General features: G+C 39.7%; 1 protein-coding gene across 2 annotated transcripts in view; it reads right to left on the bottom strand.

Moving 5' to 3' along the window:
• Window positions 1-20122, bottom strand: part of LOC122793189 (A-kinase anchor protein 2-like) — a 383212-nt gene that overhangs the window by 335486 nt on the left and 27604 nt on the right. Inside the window, exon 1 of one of the 2 annotated variants that reach the window (XM_044061014.1) lies at window positions 15163-15266. The exons of the other annotated variant lie outside the window; for it this stretch is intronic. Coding sequence (XP_043916949.1) covers window positions 15163-15195 — 33 coding nt within the window. The 5' untranslated portion in view covers window positions 15196-15266. Of the gene's footprint in view, window positions 1-15162; window positions 15267-20122 lie in introns of those variants that run through there. 2 annotated transcript variants of the gene reach the window in all.

The raw sequence follows: 20122 nt of genomic DNA, 5'->3' as shown, positions 1-20122 counted from the left end.
AGGAGAAACGTTTCTGCTTACTGACACAGCAAGGGATGTATTAGTGCGATGTCTACAACAATGAGGTATTACTACATTTAATACAAACAGTAGTAACAGAGTAAATATAGTAACAACAACATATCAGTCAAAGGGTTTCCAAAAAGATGAGAGCTCTTATGCTTTACTATTAAATGGAGAGGAAACACCTATTACGCATGAAAACTATGACAGAGTCAATTTATTTTATCTATTTTGTCAGAGTATAGTAACAATAAGGCACTTTTTATGCGAAATGCTGTATTTAGTAGGGCACAGATATAACATTAAGTCATTCATGCTGCAGGCATTTGGAGACACTATCACTGCATCATCTTCATTGTATAATGTGTATAGACATCTTCTGGGAGGTATGAGGTCACTGTGACCTGGGAGCTATGGGGACTAGGCCTAAGGGGTCAGTTGTGTTTCTGAACTATTAATTGGCTAAATGGATGTTGTAGCTCCTGGAAATTATTACACAAACACATGGGACTGTGCTGGTACTGTGCCATTCTTCTGTTTAGCTACACAACATTGTTATACTTCGTGTACAATTAAATAATATGTGATTTCCCTTGCATACAGTTAGAAGTTACTGTTATCAAAAGTTGATATATATATATATATATATATATATATATATATATATATATATATATATATGTATATATATATATATATATATATATATATATATTTAAGAATGTGTGTGATTTTGTGTGTGTGTGTGTGTGTGTGTGTGTGTGTGTGTGTGTGTGTGTACATGTGTGTGTGTTATGTAAGAACAACTGTGGTAGGGCCACCCACCCAGCTGTGTGAACTTTGGGTCTAGATAACGGTCACTACTGATTTGACACCCTGACTCCATGTGTAAAAATGAGAAAAAAGGGTTGTGGATGGCTGGATTTTTCTCCTAGTGTAATAATGAAAATGTTGCCAGAAATAATGAAAATTGCACTACAAAAGGTATTATAACTAGACAGCAGGGGAACATAGCAGTAAGAGTAACTGGGGAGTATTGTAAGACAAGAAGTGCATGTAATACTTTCATCGAAGCAGTAACTCTGTGGCATGCTTCAAGATGAAACTAGGAGATCCTATACCTTTGAGTCAGTCAGTGGTTGTCTGAACAATAGCTGCAAAATGCATGGCTTTATTTCACTGGGGATCACTTCAAATACAATCTTTTACCAGTGTTTGATCTTCATCTATCCTGGAATGGAACTAGGGCCTTACGTCATAGCAAGCACTTTAGTGGTAAAGATTTAATTTAAATATGGTGTGGAGACATGGAAAAAGGGCAAACAAATCTCCAAAGGTAGTGAATAAACTGCTAAAGTAATAAAATGGAAAGGCAAAGGATGGCAAATGGAGGGAACAGTAATGCAGACTGGAATGTAAAAAAAGACTAATCCTAAAAAAATGGAGAAAGTAATTAATGACACTGATGCCTCTAGTTGAGAAATATCCATACAGATTCATATGTGCCTTCCAGGTTTTATACTAGGAATAGGGTAACTGGTGTCTTGTAGTCTGCCCAACAGTAGAATTTTGTGGCTATCAGTGTGTGGTCAGTGTACCACAGATTAAAGTGTATTCAATACAGGACCCTGGTATGTCCTTCTGCAAAAATGCTGCATACCTAAATGCAACAGAATTGCACATTTCTAAATTCCTGCCAAACAGCATCACATGACATAGTGCAATTGCAGCTAATGGGCTTCTCAGAATGGTAGGAGTGGGTGTGGAAACTGGGATGCCTACTGGAATGAGGGAATATTGTTAAGTATTGTTAAGTATAAGGCAGCATCCCACGGTGGTGCAGCGGTTAACGTTGCCACCTCACAGCAAGAGGTTCTCCGGTTCGATTCTTGGCTGGGGTGCCTTCTGTGCAGAGTCTGCAGTTCCTCCCTGTTGTTGTGTGGGTTTTCTCTGGGTGCTCCAGTTTCCTCCCACATCCCAAAGACATGCAGTAGGTGGATTGGACACTCTAAATTGGCCCTAGGTGTGAGTATGTGCGTGTGTGTGCCTTCTGTGGAAGGCTGGGCTCCAGGCTGGCAACTTGACACTGTAAAACTCCACTGTCAATCATGATGATCCGCTGTGGCGACCCCTAACCGGGAAAAAGCTGAAAGAAGAAGAAGAAGATAAGGCAGCATCCCAAAATGATGAATCAGAACAAATATCATCTTAAGTCTCCCCTAACAAGGGGCCACTAGCTTATTTGGTCTAACACCAGTCCAAAAGGCATAAATAAATAAATACACTAAAATAAAATAAAATAAATAAATATGGAGTGACAGCAGATGATCAAAGCATACTCTACATCTCTGAAGATGAGTCTTAGAAAACAGGCCAGTTTTATTAGTAAATAGCCACATTACTGCCAGGGTCACAGCATATGTGACACACACATGGTCTAGGGGCCTGAGTAGCACTGAATGTAAAAGAATTCTTCATATGATACCATAGTACAGTAGTACAGGCTGAACTGCACAGGGAGTTATAAAGTACCTGCAAAACACTGTTTGGGAAAGACATGAGGAACACGCTCAGTAACAGGTATCAGAGGGTTACTGCAAGACAGGCTGTACAGAAACTGGCAATAAGTAACAAATACTGCAGTGGGAGACAGTATATTATGGTGCAAAATGCAGTTAAGGCCAGACTGACCTCCCTTCAGTGTAAACAGTATGTCTGAGAACATTCTAGTTCTGGTTAGTATACTGGACAGCATCTGTGAGAAGGAATGCAGCCCCAGCCATCAGTATGCATGACAGAGATGCCCCACTAGCTGCAGCTGTGTGTGTGTTATATGAGCATTTCTTTGCTATTGCTGATGTACTGTCATTCAAAAGTATCCAGTACTGTTTATATGGTTTGGATGTGGGCCTAAGGCATAATGACAATGGATGAAAAAACACCAACAACACACACATTTACAACCTCAAACACCATGACACAGACACACACATCGACAGCTACCAGATGTTTCCTGGTGCTGCTGTCCTTTGTGGAGTTCGGTGACACAGAGAGCTCACAGTGTTTACAGCATGTGACGTAAAACTGAAAGGTGCCCTACATGGTTTAGGGCTCATTCATGCACATTAAACCCACATCTGACTGTCACCATGGCTTTTTACTCATAGAACAGTATCATTGACTTGCCATATACTCTCCTAAGTAGTGAGTAATGCCAGACAACCATCCTGTACTTTGCTTTTCATGTGAATATGGAGCATAGGTATCTCAGCAGTGGTATATTCTATGTATGCAATTTGCAGCCCCACTGTGATGTGTTTGGGGATGTTAAGGTACATACATATCTTTGTAGCATATGCTACATGTGTATGCACTAGCTTTGCTCTACTTAAACATGCAGGTCAGCATTCACATTTATACCTATATGGGCCTGCATATCTTGGGCTACTGGTCTGTGGCTTCAGTTTTATACTTGTCATACTGTTGGCTGTGATGAATGTGTGACTCTGTTGCCATGTCTTTCATAAAGTTCCCCTCTCCAGGTAATAGCATTGTATCAGAGTTGTGCATTGTACAGTATCTCAGTTGTATACTGTTTCACAGCTGTGCACTGTACCTCAGCTATGCACTACATCACAGTTGTGTACTACATCTCAGTTGCGCACTGTATCTTAGCTATGCATGGTACTACACCTGTGCACTGTATCACAATCGTTCACTGAATTGCAATTGTGTACTGTACATCAGCTGTGCACTGTATCACAGTTATGTACTGTATATCAGCTGTGCACTGTATCACAGCTGTTCACTACATCTCAGCAGTGCACTGTATCACAACTGTGCACTGTGACAGTTGTGCACTGTATTACAGTTGCGGATGACATCTGTGACACTTTGGCTTACTCTGAATTACACTGGCATTTTAATAATACAAGTCTTCTCATTTGCATATTTACTTGCCATCACATGATGACATGGTGTGCAGTAAAATTATCTTTTTCTAGCCTTTGTTCAATGTAGTGGCCCTGTGTGGTACACATTCTGCCTATGAATTCTACCTAAGGCAGAGTAAGATACAGGACTGCAGTTTCAATGATAAAGGTCCCTATAGAAGAAAATATTAGCAATGTAGTAATGAAAGGCCATGCAAAATGTAACTGCTGTAACAAACTCCCAAGAAAGACAAAATGAAAAAAAGTTATATTTCATTAAAATATAAAACAGGTGGGTAATTAGGAAGTAGAAAAGCTAAACAAATGACAGAATATTTCTGGTAAAATAAAGTGATGCTACATTCAGTCAATAAAGAGTTTTGGTATGGGAGAGTGCTTTGATGGAAGAATGGGTTCAGGTCTATGGCAGCTGAGTGCAAATAGTTTCATCAAAATTTGATGACTGGAAAAAAACATGATTGTGATGGGACAAAAACACATGTCAAACACAACTTTGTGTATTCAGGAAAATACTAAGGGGTTTGCTAGAAATTTTGAAATTAAAGGAAAAAAGCGATGTGGCACTGTTAAGGTCACTGGAGCACAGAAATGAGGGCAATTTATATAAGTGGGAAGGTTATGGCAGACTCTCTCTCTCTCTCTCTCTATATATATATATATATATATATATACATATATCTTTATTGGAAAATGGTTTGAATTATAAGGCAGACAGTTAAGAGGAATGCAGGGTGATGGAGCTAGGGCATAAAATCCTACCAAACAAATGCACTGTTTATATGGAAATAACAACATAAAACTGAACTGGGACCTAAAGTAGTCATATCTCATGACTAAGAAGCAAGCAGTTGCAATAAAAAAAGCAGTAATGAAGCTTGTGGATGCAAGGCATATAGGATTACATACAAATCATTAGAAAAAAGCCAAGTTAGGATATGTCTGTATGTACAAACTGCAGTTTTGTATTAGAAGACTACCTCGCGGGATGCACAGTAGCAAATCCTGCCCTAACCACGCCTCTAGGCCGACAATTCCTGGTGGGCTGTTGAATCTGCATGAATATTCATTCCTGTGGCGAACTGCACAGGCATGGCAAGTCGGCAGCACAAGAGTGGCGTTCTATTTGAAATATAGCAACTGATGGTAGCAGGATAGGGGAATGAGAAATCAAACAGGAAAAGCAAATCATGAATTAAAGAGAGGGAATGTATACAGTAAGCACCTTAAACAACACAGAAAGACAGAAGCAGGTTAGTCTTTGCATACCCTTTTCCTCAATGTAATGCGATCTCGGAGTTTGTATATTGAAGTAGCGGGGGTGTGGGGGGCATAGTTCCCCACAAGGGGGGTGCAGGGGGCTTGCGCCACTGCAAAAGCAAAGAGAAAAACTAATAAAAAAGCAAAGAGAAAAAGTAATTATTTTGTGTCTAAGTTTGCATTTGATATCCTTAGTAAGATGTAACTGGCTTGTTTAATAAAGACTGCTTTACGAGATTGAAGTTGGTATCGTGCGTGAATATTCAACACTTTACAGGAATACATGTGCCTTTGACACTGTCACCCATCCCCTCCTCCTAGACAAACTCTCTCACCTAAGATTCTCTCCTCCCACCATATCCTGGTTTTCCAGCTATTTCTCTAACCACCAACAAACTGTTAAATGGCACTCTGCTCTTTCTCCCCCCTAAGCATCCCAATGGGTGTCCCCCAAGGATCCATACTGGGGCCACTGCTCTCCAATATTTTCACCAACCTACTTTACACTTCTTGTCTCAACTCCACACTTGTACAATATGCTGATGATTCTACAGTCATCACCATTGCTGACAATCCATCTGACCTCTACTCTACTACCCAAGCATCATTCAACACCATAGAGACATGGCTTTGTGACAACAAATTAATTCTCAACCCTAAGAAAACTAAGTTCCTACTCTTCCTTCCAAAAAACCTCATCAATCTCAAAACAACATCTTCCATCCTATCTAGCAATAACACCGTCATTACCTCTGACCCTGGCACTGAACTGCTAGGAGTCATAATAGATGATCAGCTTAAATTTGATCTCCAAATCACCACCTCTATCAAAAAGACTCACCAAAAACTCGGACTCCTTTACTGAAATACAAGACATTTAACTAACTCAGCCAGAATAACTCTCTCCCATGCATTTCTTCTTCCCACCCTCCTTTATAGCTCTCAATTATACACTAATTTTAACACCACACTCATAACCAGACTTGAAACTACGAATAATAAAGTTGCCAGATTTGCTGCAAACCAAACCTACAAATCACACCATTGCCTATCTCTTAAATAGTTGCAGTGGCTTGAAGTCCCTCATTTGCTGCTACTACAGCAACTTTTAATTATCCACTCCATCCTCTATCTACCATCTTTCTGCCCTAACTTTCAATCAGTTATAACTAAATATTCCCCAACCAGGACATTACGTAGCTCAGACCAGGACTTCCTACAGATCTATAAACCCAAAACCAAATCAGGGTGTTTACTCTATATCTATAACCCTGCTGCAACTTGGAACCAACTACCCCTAGAAATTAGGTCCCTTGACCAAACAAAACATTTCAAACTAGCCACTCGGGAATATCTAATAAATAAATGGTCCTGCCATTGTAGTCATCCTCCCTGAAATTACCTATCCCTAGCTTGTCTGTCATCCCTCCTTTCTCTTCCACTGTCTGTCTTAATATCCATCTACCTCTCTGTCTCATTGCTTAACCTCTACATTACCTTACTACTCCGTCTGTACCTTTACTGTATATAACTACTTAGAAATAATGAACACTGTTTTCCCTACATTGACATTGTACCTAAGTTTTTGTTGTAAAAATTCTGACATTGTACTCTACTGCTTTTCTGCATGATTTGTTGTAAATGCTTTTTGCAGTTTGATCTCTAACATTTGTACCCAACTGTTTTCTGTAAAATTTTATTGTAAAATGTTATTTCTCTAATTGTTTAGCTGCCAGTGCAATTTTCTTGCTGACTTCATGTAAAATATTAATACTGATTGCAGAGCTTTTCTCCTCGGGTCTCCAATGAAAACAAGCTAACGCTCAGCTGGACTAACCCGCTTAACAAATGTAAAATAAATAAATAAATGCATGCATTAATTCACATGCGAATTACCATTCCTGTCAGTCATCAGGCGTTTCCATGCCCATTTCTCGTGTCAGTCAGTAGCTGCACATCTGCGCAGAACCAAACGTGAGGTACTGTTCTAGTACAAAACCCAAACTGCTACCAAGCCTCATCTAGAATACTCTGTGCAGGTCATTAAATCCTATTTCAGTTAAGGTGGTTCACAAACTTGCAGATGAAACAGTGAGCTTTGGGACACACAGACAAGACTAATGGACATTGCATATATGTCTATAACTTGTATGTCTATGTGAATACTTAAATTAAGAATGGCATAAGGGACAAGACATAAATGTTTAAACCAGATAAGTCTGAGAAGGTAATAACTTTTGGAAAAAAAAAAAAAAACAGATGGGATAGATAGCTCAGAGACAATCAAGAAAGTGCTTTTTTACAGAGAGAGTGTGGTGCATGCATAACCCAATTTTTTTTCAGCAGGTTGTGGGGCAAATTAAGAAATGAGTGGAAGGTTTCATGGCTACTTGTTGAATGATTACTCTTTGATGGACAAATCAATGTACACATTTTCATTATAGGTTCATAGGCTGGTACTAGGTTATCGGCCCTAGGGCATATACAAGCCTAGCTATAACAATCCCCTGGAAATTTCTTTCCACAACATTTACTTCCCTGGCCCCTGTATTGCAGGGCGAATTATGTGATCCCCAGGGTGACTTTCCTATATCCCATCCAGTCGTTAAGGTTCCTTTTGAAGAGGGCCAAGGAGGTGCTCTGCTTGACATATATGAGTATGGGGAGTCTCTGGGTCAGGAACCTATCGCTCCAGCATATTTTGTTCATTGTGATGACAAGGTTTAGATCCCTGGAGCGTGTGGCTCTAAGGGATTGGGATTTCTTTAAGTGGAGCATGTCCAACAGCTCAGGGTTTGAAATGGCCTTGTATGTTAAGCAGAGATTATCTCTGAGTAAACGATATGCCACAGAGTAGAGCTGGAGTTTTTTTAGACAGTCAGCATAGGGCATCTGCTTTAGGCCTGTGATTCTTTTAGTGAGGTATTTCTGCGGCCTTTCCAGCTGTTGCAGATGTCTTGTGAGGTACATACCAAATGGGACGTTGTACTCTATAATAGGTCTAATGAGGGATGAGTACAGTGGGACAATGACCTCCTTTTTTCTGGATGAAAAGCCCTTAGTGATGAAGTGTGTCACATAGAAGGATTTCCTGACTGTTGTGGTGATGTGGTTATCGAAGGTGAGACCACTGTCCACCTGTGTCCCTAAGTCTCTGACCACACTTTCGGTGTTTAGTGTACTGCCACCTATGTGGTAATTCATGGGTACAGGGTTTTACCCAAAGGGGATAACTATACATTTCTTGGCATTAAGCTTGAGCCCATGGCTCTGACACCAAGCATCTGTTTCTGTAAGACCTTTTTGTAGAATATCCACATCATTTGGGGATTCAATAATGGCTCCCAGTTTGTAGTCATCTGCAAACTTTGTTAGCCAGAGTCCCTTAGTGTTGGCCTGTACGTCAGAGAAGTAGATGCCAAACAAGAGCATTCCCAGGACTGAACCCTGAGGTACTCCACTTGTCACTTGTTTGGAGCTGGATTTGGAGTCGGCTACTTTTACAGTCTGGGTTCTGTCAGTAAGCCAGTTGGCAACCCATCGAGTGATGTAGGGATTTATGCCCAGCTTAGTAAGTTTATCAATGATTCCAGAGTGGGGGATGGTGTCAAAAGCCTTGGCGAGGTCCAGATAGGCTGTGTGGACCACCTTACCCTTGTCCACAGCTCTGGAGACTGATTCGAAGAAGTCAATAATGTTCAGGAGACAAGATCGGCCCTTCATGAACCCAAACTGGGTGGGGTCCAGTGTTTGAAGGTTGCCAATGTCTTTCTTTATAAGTTCCATGATAATGCATTCCATCCCCTTGCAGATCAGGCTCATCAGACTAATGGGACGGTAGTTCCCGGGATCCAAGGTGGATCCCCATTGTGGAGTGGAACTGTAGCTGTGCGCCACTCAGTGGGCATGAAGCCTGAGGTGAGGCTGTGATTAAACATGACACTTAGGTGAGGAGCCAGTTCATTTTGTAGTTCATGTAGTACACAGCCCAGGATGTCATCTTGTCCCATGGATGCTGTATTCTTAGCTTTGGAGAGTGCGGTTTCTACCTGTGTGGCCGTGATTACCGGAATTTGTCAATCTTTTGGTAATTAGATGGGCCCTTTAGGGGGTGAGAGGGGGGGTGAAGTTGGCACTAAATCGATCTGCCAGGATATTGGCAATATCCTTGGGATCAGTATATTTAATGCCATTCTGTTGTAGCTCAGAGCAGATCTGAGCATTGCCATTTACATTCTTGACATAACTATAGAATGCCTTGTGGTTGTCTTTGGAATCTTTGGCAATTTTATTTTCATAACTAACTTTGGAGGATTTATGAGGATGGTAAGGGAGTTTTTTGCATCCTGGGATTTTCCTCTTTTCTGCAAAAGTTTCTTCCTTCTGTTGTATAGTTTGTTTATGGCAGGGGTCCACCACATTGGCTTCCTTTTTTGGAGGAGAGTGTCTTGGTTCTATTTGGGATGGCATGATTCATGCATGAGTGGATGTGCTCGTACAGTGCCTTAGTGTAAGATTCAGCAGTCGATCTTTCAGCTCCCATCTGCATGGGTGTCATGAAGTTTGTCACTTCTGACTTGAGTAGCATGAAATTGGCTTTGGAGAAGGTTTTATGGAGGTTTCCTTACTGGGGGGGTGGGGGGTGGGATGTGGATGTCAAGGGTGATTAGCTTATGGTCAGACCTGACCAATGAGGGGATGACCACTGGTGTGGAGCATCTGTCTCCCATGTTGGTAAGGATCAGGTCTAGGATATTGGAGCCCCTGGTGGGACAATGGATTACTTGATCCAGGGCATTGGAATTTATGAATTCCAAGAACCGTTGGGAAAAGATGTTGGCACCCGAGTAGTTTTCCCAGTTATTGGCAGGGTAGCTGAAATCACCCAGTATTAGGGTGTTTGGTTGTATCTTAATATTTTCCAGTATGTTTAGAAAGGTGTAGTGAGAATCTTGGGGCATGGTGGGGAATCTGTAGCAAGCTACAATTAGGATTGCAGTCTTACCTAGTGTTAGTTGCACCTGGAGAATTTCAGATTACTCTGATATACTTTGTAAATAATGTTTGTTCACCTTTAACTTTGAAATATTTTGTAAACAATGTTTCTTGGCTGTTTTTCTTTTGAATTGCAAAAATGTACTTTCATCCTCATTTCTGAGTTTTTCTCCCTTGGCCTCCACTGAAAATGAGCATTTCACTTCCCAGATATATTTTTTCGGTAAACAAAAGCAAGTAAATAAATAAATTTAATTTTATAAAATAAACTCCTTCCTACCTCCTTAGGTGTCCCACAGGGCTCAATCTTAGGCCCACTTTTATTTTCCATCTTTATCAATGATCTTCATCTCTCTATTCCCTTCTCTACCTGCATTCAATACGCCGACTACTCCACAATTATTTGTTCTGCATCATCCCAAACTGAACTCCATTCTCTGACACAAAAATCTTTCACCACAATAGAAAAATGGTTCTCTAACCATTGTCTTCTCCTCAACCCAAAAAAAAAAAACAAATTATTGCTCTTTACACCCTCATACTCATCTCCCCCTCTCCATTTTACATTGGAATCTAACAATGGTACCATTATTTCTCCAAACACTACCACCAAACTCCTAGGTATCACAATAGATAATCAACTTAAATTTAACACTCACATAAACACCACTATAAAATCTACCAACAAAAAGCTTGGATCCCTGTATAGAATCAAACAATTTCTAACACCTTTAGCCAGAACTACAATTGCAAGAACTCACTTAATCTCTACCCTATTATATGCCTCCCCCATCTATACCAACCTGTCCCAAAACAATCTTAACAAACTAGCTAGATCATATAATAACACTGCCAGATTCGCCACTAACTCACCATATAGGACTCATCACTGTCAAATCCTAAAACAACTAGACTGGCTGGAATTACCTCACCTTCTTCAATTCAACCAACTTATTATTGCCCATAAAGTCCTTTATCAACCAAACAACACCCCAATTCTCTCTACCCTCATAACACCATATTGTAACCTGAAAAAGCTACGCTCAACAAAAAAAATGCTGATGCAAACTTCTTTATCTAATAACTCTGCAGGAGACTCTCTGTTTTCTAACTTTGTTGGGAAAATATGGAATCTCTTACCTATTGACCTTACAGCTCTTACATCTCTCCCACTATTCAAAACTAACCTTAAACATTTCCTCTCCAACCACTGGTTATGCTCTTGTAATAACCCTGACTAATTGCTACTCTCTTGCTTTTACTCTGTACTACCCTGTCTCCTTCTAAATTTCTCTTTTAAACTTGTTTATTAGAACTTATTCATTCACTGACCTTTTTACTCTTTAATGCTCTACCAAACCTAACTACCTACCTATCCTATTTTTCCTGATGCTGTCTTATCCTGTAGATGTCTTTAGTATCCTTTTTATCCCTATCTGTTCTCTATTTACTTACTTATTTTTTGTAAAATAATCAAGTCCTTTTTATACTATGTAACAATCTTTGTTTTTATTAATGTTTTGTTATACATTTTTGTACTGTTGATCCAAATTTACTCGTAATATTAAATGTTTTGTGAACTTGGAGCTTTTCTCCTCGGGCCTCCACTGAAAATGGACATGTATCCAGTTGGACTAGCCCGGTCAACAAATGTAAAATAAAAAAATAAATAAATAAAATTTGAAAACTTTCTTTGTAGGGGGTAAGAACCACTATACCCCCACTCATGTAGGGGGAGATCCCTCAACTTACATATACCAACAGTGAAGAAAGTGCTATACCACATGTTCACCGAAAATCAGCGATAAACCCACCACACTGCTGTCAGTCGATTGATCAGTGCTCGATGAATACATGTTCCCAAACTTCCCATGTGAAAACATGCAGAGGGACACTGTTATGGAGATTGTGAGTGGGAAGACATGGGCTTTGGTTAACTACAATTTGCATCCAGAAAGTAGAGGGAATTGCAGGATAATCACATAATCTTTATTTATCAGCAAAGACCCTATGTTCATTTTCACACACTCCTTCTAAACACAAGTTTCGGCTACATAAGCACCTTACCAATGACAGGAGGTCAACACATTTCTGGAACCTCCAAAGCCAAGACACTGAAAAGACAGAAGACATAAAGACATTCAGTCCATTCCTGTTTAAATAGACATTCTAACAACCTTGGCTTGTTCCTGACTTTTGGTCACCAAGTAATAAAACAGAAAAAGAGAGAGTGTGAGTGAGACCGACAGATGACAGACAGGCAGACAGATCTTCCCTGTCTACCAACAGACATACACATTGTCTAGATGTTTGTTCATTTGCAGGAAGAAGTACAGTATATAAACTGTGTTCTCATCATTTCACAGTAACAAAACTACAAGAACTTCATAGAACTACCAGGCAGGGGACAGGGCTTGATGATCATAACTTCCTGCAAGGCCACAGTAGCTCAGTCTTAATTCTGCTTGGGATGGATGTCTGCTGCCTGGTTGGGGTACAGGTAGCCTGTATGCTGGCTGATGGACCCCAGAGATCCCATAGGCTTCCCTGAGCAACTGTGTGCTGCATACAGAAAACTGTACTACATACAGCCTCCTTGTAAAGAGTGCAGTACTTTTCCTATCCAGCCACTCTGCTGAACCTAATTGCTTACTGCAGCATATGCATTGCTTATCTGTTATCTGTCATGCATAACAAAATGTGACAATGAAACTGCCTACAGTTGCAGTAATCCACAAACACAAGCAATCAGAAGCACATCAGAGCATTTAAACTCGTAGCCATGCTCCACATTCAGAACTGCATAAATCCAGCAATTAAGTGGGGGAAGGGCAAACCATGTTTCTGAATGGAAGATTCTAAAAAGGGCTGTTCATTGTTAATTTGCCAGAGTTCTGCAGTTTCATATTAATAGTAACCCAGCAGGATACGGATAAATTCTCTGCGTGCCACTGCTGTCCTAAAGCAATAAAATATGACCCATCATATGAGATAAGTAATGTGATGCAGCAACTACTTAATCTCATTTTGTTGTTTGTCCACCACAGAAAACAGTGAGTAGAAATATGTGCGCATACACACACACACACACACACACACACACACACACACACACATATATATATGTGTGTGTGTGTGTGTGTGTGTGTGTGTGTGTGTAAATAAATAAATATATATATATATATATATATATATATATAAAATATATGTGTGTATCTATCTATATATATATATATATATATATATATATATATATATATATATAAAATATATGTGTGTATGTATATATATATATATATATATATATATATATATTTATATATATATATATATATATATATATATATATATATATATGTGTGTGTGACTATTGCTCTCTCTCTGTCTCTCTCTCACTCACACACACACACACACACACACACACACACACACACACACACACACACACACACACACTCTGGGCCAACTTCTCAGTAGGCTCTTACTTGTCCATTTATGGTTTCTCGCCCCCTGCCAGCAAAACTAAATGCACACAGATCCTTAAGAGCTGCTGAAGCACAGTGACAAATCCCAGTAATACACCACAAACACAACATCTGGAAACTGTTAAGGAGTACTACCAGACAATTAACTCTGTCACTGCCTGGCTGCTAAGTCATTCGTACTAACTGAAGCAGTAACAGAAATCAGGGCAACTGGTGCAGGGGTTCAGGAACACATGAGACAGCGGAATAGAGGAACGATGTCTGTTTCTCAGTTACCGATTGGAATCATTAGCCATGTAGTGGATCAAATGGAATGTATTATGTGGAAAGGTATACACTATATGCTCTATAAATACATAAAAATTCAGTATCTCTGCATTTATGAAGTTGATTTAGGGCTCTCTGTTAACCAATTATCATTACTACTTCTACCAGGTCCATCACTTCTTCACACAAACTCCTGAAAAAAATGTTACCATAAGTAACAGTCCAGCTCTGTCAATAATTATAGGATCTGAAGATGAGAACCGGAAGCAGATTAAATAAATAAACATACTTGTTCTAATCACTAAAATATACCTTTTATTAATCCCATTTCATTTTACCAGACATTATCTACTTTGGCTGTTTACTCTCTTTTTCCCCATAAGTCTTTATTTTTATGTGTAAGGCTGATGCTCAAGGTGGAAGTACACCTGAACATTTTATCTTGAAAGGAGATCAAGCCTTGTGCATACATTAATACTTCTAACAGTGCTATTCTGATTGCTGAATCACACTTCTCCTGCTAACACAACTGTATGCCTTTAGCTGCGTGCTTTGGTCACAGCTCAACACTGAAACAAGGATGATGTATATTTCATTTAAAAAAAATCAGATTTCCACATGTGACCAACTACTCAAACAAAATCAGAAGACCTCAGAATGCCAAATTACAGTGTAGGTTCTTACTTGTACTTGCAACTCTATCATTGTGGGTCCTGAAATATCTATAAGAGACAGGCTGTGCATATGGCAATGACGATTATGCTTAAGAGTAAAAAAAATAAATGTAACAAACTTATAGACTTTGCCTCCGTCTCTACACTTACTCTGCACATATCGCATAATTTCTTAGCAAACTCCTCATTACGCAGCAGGGGTGCTTTATCTTGCCACATCAGGTTACAAAGAAGAAAAAAAAAGATCACTAACCACAGTAGCAGATGGCAGCCTCTGCCCTATATCCAACTCATGGTACCTGAGATAATGAATTATTTAATTTATACCTCTGGCTTTAGCAGCGCAGTTCTAAATGATGGTAATACACATGCTGTAGCAAGCAAGTTATCCCAATTCATAGCACATGATGTATACAGTTTACCTGCAATCCTGTACATCTCTCATTTTATCACACTTTCAAAAAAAATTCTTTGTTATAATTAAGAAAATAATACAGAATGCTTTATCTCTGAGGAAGACAAGCCTACCCTCTTTAAGTGTTCCAGTTTTCTCACTCGCATAGAAAGTGCCCTTTTTTTCCATAAAGCCTCCTCTCTCTGACTTCTCAAGTCAAATTCCTTTCCTGCCTTCTTGCAGAGAGAGTGATGTCATCGGCTTGGGGGCTGGTGAATGAATACAACACTCCTCCTTTTACTCCTCCTCCCAGGCCATTCTTACAAAGAGCCCCTTCTCTGTCTTTTGACAGTCATCCTGAGCATGCCTTGGCTGCTGCTCTGTCATTGTCATATATCTAAGGAGAGTGAAAGCCGTCACCCTTGGCCCCGATAACTCTTTAAATGTCTTATTAATGAGGCTGAGGCAGTTCATCTGCCCTCCATAGTGTCAGTAAGAGCTCCTTCAGGTAATAAATGCCACCCAAACAACATGGGAGGTAAGCTGGCATAAGTGAAAAGAACGTGATGAGGAAAGGTATTGCAAGATACACATAATATTAAAGTTTTATGAACAGTTCTAACAGCCTGGGGACATGCTAATAAATGATACTCCCTGCAGTGAAATTACATCTTTTATCTCTTGCAGTCACTTCACATGGGTCTGAGAAGAGAATAAAAATTGTAGCCTCTGACATAGCTTCGTTGCCCAAACCCTATAAAACAAGTGGGGCATTTCTGCCCTGTGATTGTATCCACAGGTAACAAGCATTATTGCTTTTTCACATATGTGTTATCACAGCACATTTGTACATGTATCAGATATGTCTAAACAAGTTTGGTACTCTGCTTAGCTTTTTTTTGTTGATGTGAAGTAGATTTAAGGATCACTTCATGAAGCCATACAATAGGTTAGAGGGGCCCTAGCTTATTGTTTACTGTTTTTTTTTTACTAGTGCCTTTTATTTATTTATTTATTTATTTTTTTTTTGCTGACATGGGATATACCTGATTCCCAATGCTTCTTGTTGAATTCTGCATGTGTGCCCACTGCATATGTCATACCTCTAATGATGCTCCGTGACCCCAGTGAGCACAAGTACAGCATTTTCTAAGATGGACTGGAACATGCATCTGGCAGCAATGCAGTCAAATATTTATTTATTAACTTTGATGAGTGGGGAAGATCTCTGACCAGTAGATAAAAAAAAATTTGCCTACACAAAAACTGGGCCAGAGGGTAAGGGTAACTGTGGGAGGGGGTCTCCATTTGAGGTGGAGCAATCCCTGATATACTGTAATCAGTGGCACGGGTACTAGGGTTACCACCTGTCCCATTTTGGGAGGGACAGTCCCTATTTGGGCAGTTGTGTCCTGCAAAAAAATTGTATAAATGGCAAATGTCCTCAGATTTTAGGACAAAATTATTTCCTATATTTTATGTAATAGTTGCATAAAACAGTTATTCTGTATCTGAAACACCTAAATGCAACAAGAAACAGAATAAGCAACTAGAATGCTACAAGAATAAGCTTTTATTTAGGCAAAAAAGTGAAGTTCTGTCATTTGTACTGGCCATGGGTATGTTTCGGCCTGCAAAATCTGATGTTTGTGCCATAAATGTCCCTCTTTGGACATTTGAAAAGGTGGCAACCCTAACGGGTACAGTACCTACACCCCTTGAGTGGACTGATTTTTATCTGCACTGTACACTTGCTGATTTTGATCAGGTGTTCCTAGATGTACGATTCTCATCTCCAGGGTGCAGTTACCCTTCATTCTGTTCTTTGTACATAGATCAGCAGTAAGTATGGCAAAATTCCATCTACCGTGAATACAGAGCCATCACATTGTGGATTACCAAGTCAAACATGCTGACAGTGTGGAGTGTACTGTGAAGTACTTGGTTGCATAAATGGCTGCAATATTTTTATTTTATTTATTTGACATTTGTTTACTGGGGAGGTCTGACTGGGTGAGTAGCCCATTTTTAGTGTAGGCCCGGGGAGAAAAGCTCAACATTTAGACAATACCACAATACAACAATACAATAGTACAAATAATAAGCACAAAAAAAGTACAGCTTTTAGATAAACAATATGAGACAGGTACTGAAATTTGTGTTGTACTATATATCCTCACCTACTTTCACATTACCCCTTCATTTCTGACTATGGCTCTTCTGGCCTGTGATGGAAGATAAGCAGAAAATTATATATCTTTTCACCTGTCCACTGATAAATGCAGCAGGTCTGTGGCCATTTAATCTATATTTCTCCCCCTAAGTACAGTCTATGCCACACAAGTACACCCCTGATCTTCTCTATTTAGTGGCACATAGGGTTCCTTTGCCACAGTGGCAGTGAGATGACCTTCTGCTAAAGCTGCTTTGTGCACAGAATTGTATGCCCTGCAGCTTTGTGTCATGGGCTTTGACGTCTAGATTAAAAATTGTCAGTTATTTCCCCAAATTAATTCTGAGCCAGCTATAATCTCCTCGTAAGACAGAAAGTAGTTGTTTCATAATTATATAATTTCAAAAGACCCACGTAGTTTTACTCTATCTGAAAATCTCCTGATCCATTCAATATTTTCCAAAGTAAAGGTTACAGCTAGTTTAGTCCCCTCTAGATAAAACTAAAACAAATGTGCAGCTTGTTTACTCATTTCTTAAGCTGTAATGGGTGGAGGCAACATAACACTTTTGAATGGTCCTTAGAAAGAAAAGGATGATCTTGTTTATATTCACATGTCAGTCAGTGCAGGGGGTGAAACTGTCTATTTAGAATCAAAGGAACTGGTTCCAGTGGCTTTATTTACTCTTTAGTTTACTAGGCGTACTTCTGGCTGCTAGTATCAGGTACAAGGCAAGGAACAAAATTAAACTGAAGAAGGTATTTCAGTGAACTGAAGGTAAAACTCATACGACTACATGTTTTCTCTTCCTGGATAACCAGTTTTTCACTGCTGACAATTATTTCCAAATAATCTAACATTTTAGCTACCGAAACCTGGTTGAAATCATATGTAAAAGACACAGAATTTCTCCCACCAAGCTACTCATGTCTAAGAGCCGATCAGCCTCTCAAGAGAGGAGGGGGAGCAATACTCTTCCCTAGCAAATATACTTTACTTCTCTACTCAAAACGAACACCCAACTTCTCCCCAGCTGAAGTACTAATCTCTAGATTAAAACTTAACAATCATAAAAACATTTGCATAATTGCTCTGTATATTCTCCCAGGAAACAACATATCAATATTAGAGAACATACTTGCCTGGGCACCCCCAAACATAGATAATGAAACCATCATCCTAGGTGATGTAAACATTGACTGGATAGACACTGCCCAAAAGAACCCTTCAAAAAACATAAACCTTTGTAACTTCTCTCAACTAATTCAAGACATGACCAGACCCCATAAAAATAACAATTGGGCTCCACAATAGACTGGATATTAATGTTCAACCCTAACAATATCACCACTGCAGGCATATTACCTAATACCATTAGCGACAACCACCCAACATGTATTCTGTGCAAATCTTCCCCAACCCAGGCCATCAACAATACAAATTAACCAGACATTTGACTAAGTTCCAACTATTTCAAAAACAGAGGGTATTTTGCCATTTTCTGGATTTTTTTACTATTAAGTTCCAACCATCCATATTTAATGAAACCTTAGCTAAAGTAAATTGGGAACCCTTCAAATCTCTACCACTTAATGAGGCTGTTGAATTCTTTAACTCAACATTCCCAGACATCCTAAATAGGCAAGCACCCTCCCGACAAAAATGGATAAAACATAACCATGCAAACTGGCTCTCAAAATCCACCAAAGACGTCATGTCTACAAGGGATAAAATCTGGAAATCGTGGCAGAAAAACAAAGACCCCCTCAACTCTACTACAATACAAGCAACTCTGTAACCAGGCAAAACAACTAATAACCAGAGATATAATTAACACTACCTCCATCTACAAAGCCAAAATAAAGATAATCCCCAAAAATTCTGGTCCTCCATTAACCATTACTCCCAAGATATCAAAGCAACCCATCCCCTGACCCAGACAAAAGCCCAGCCGAACTTGCCACCATCTTCAGTTCCTTCTTCATTGACAGCATAGCTAACCTAACCACCACCTTTCCTACAGTTAGCACCACCATCACCAAGACAGCTGATGACCAAATCATGCCAGAGTGCCAGAAAACAATCCTACCCTCGACTCCAACCTAAAATTCTCCCCCATACCTACCACCACAATAGAAAAATGTTTACTTAAGCTAAAGCCCTGTACTCTGGCCCCTGACAATCTACCCCCACACTTCCTGCAGCTAGCTGCAAACTCTATATCTTATCCCATCAGCATACTCATTAACAGATCAATTAAAGAGTCTCTTGTCCCAGATATCTGGAAAAAAGCATTCATTCTCCTCTTACACAAAGGTGGCACCAACATAGACACCACAAATTTTCAGCACATAGCAATTCTCTCACCCCTGTGTAAAATACTGGAAAAATGTATCCATGCCCAACTCCTCAACCACCTGCTTGAAAATCAAATTCTGTCACCCACTCAGCATGGTTTCAGACCAGGACACAGCACCACTACTGCCCTCTTCTCCTTCCTAGATACAGTCAACTGGGCAAGGGATTCTGGCAAAATAATCACTTCTCTTTTCTTAGACCTCTCCGAAGCTTTTGATACCATTTCCCACACCATCCTCCTCTCCAAACTATCTGCCCTCGACATTTCCCCACCTACCCTACAATGGTCCAATAGCTACCTCTCCAATAGGCAGCAATCTACCAAATGGCAACAGTTTTACTTTCCCTTCCTCAATACTTCCACAGGGTACCCCAAAGCTTCATACTTGGTCCTCTCTTATTTGGCATCTTTATTAACAACTTTCACTCCACTCTCCCACAATGCTCAGTAATCCAGTATGCTGACAACTCTACAATAATATGCACTGCAAATTCCAGCTCTGAACTCCAGAAAATCACCCAGAATGCCCTCACCGCTACTGAATCTTGGATGCTTAACAAT

The sequence above is a fragment of the Protopterus annectens genome, chromosome 2.part0, assembly GCF_019279795.1.
Source record: "Protopterus annectens isolate FY-2018-M chromosome 2.part0, PAN1.0, whole genome shotgun sequence".
In the NCBI taxonomy this organism is placed as follows: Eukaryota; Metazoa; Chordata; order Ceratodontiformes; family Protopteridae; genus Protopterus; species Protopterus annectens.
This window is presented reverse-complemented; position numbering and strand designations above follow the sequence as displayed.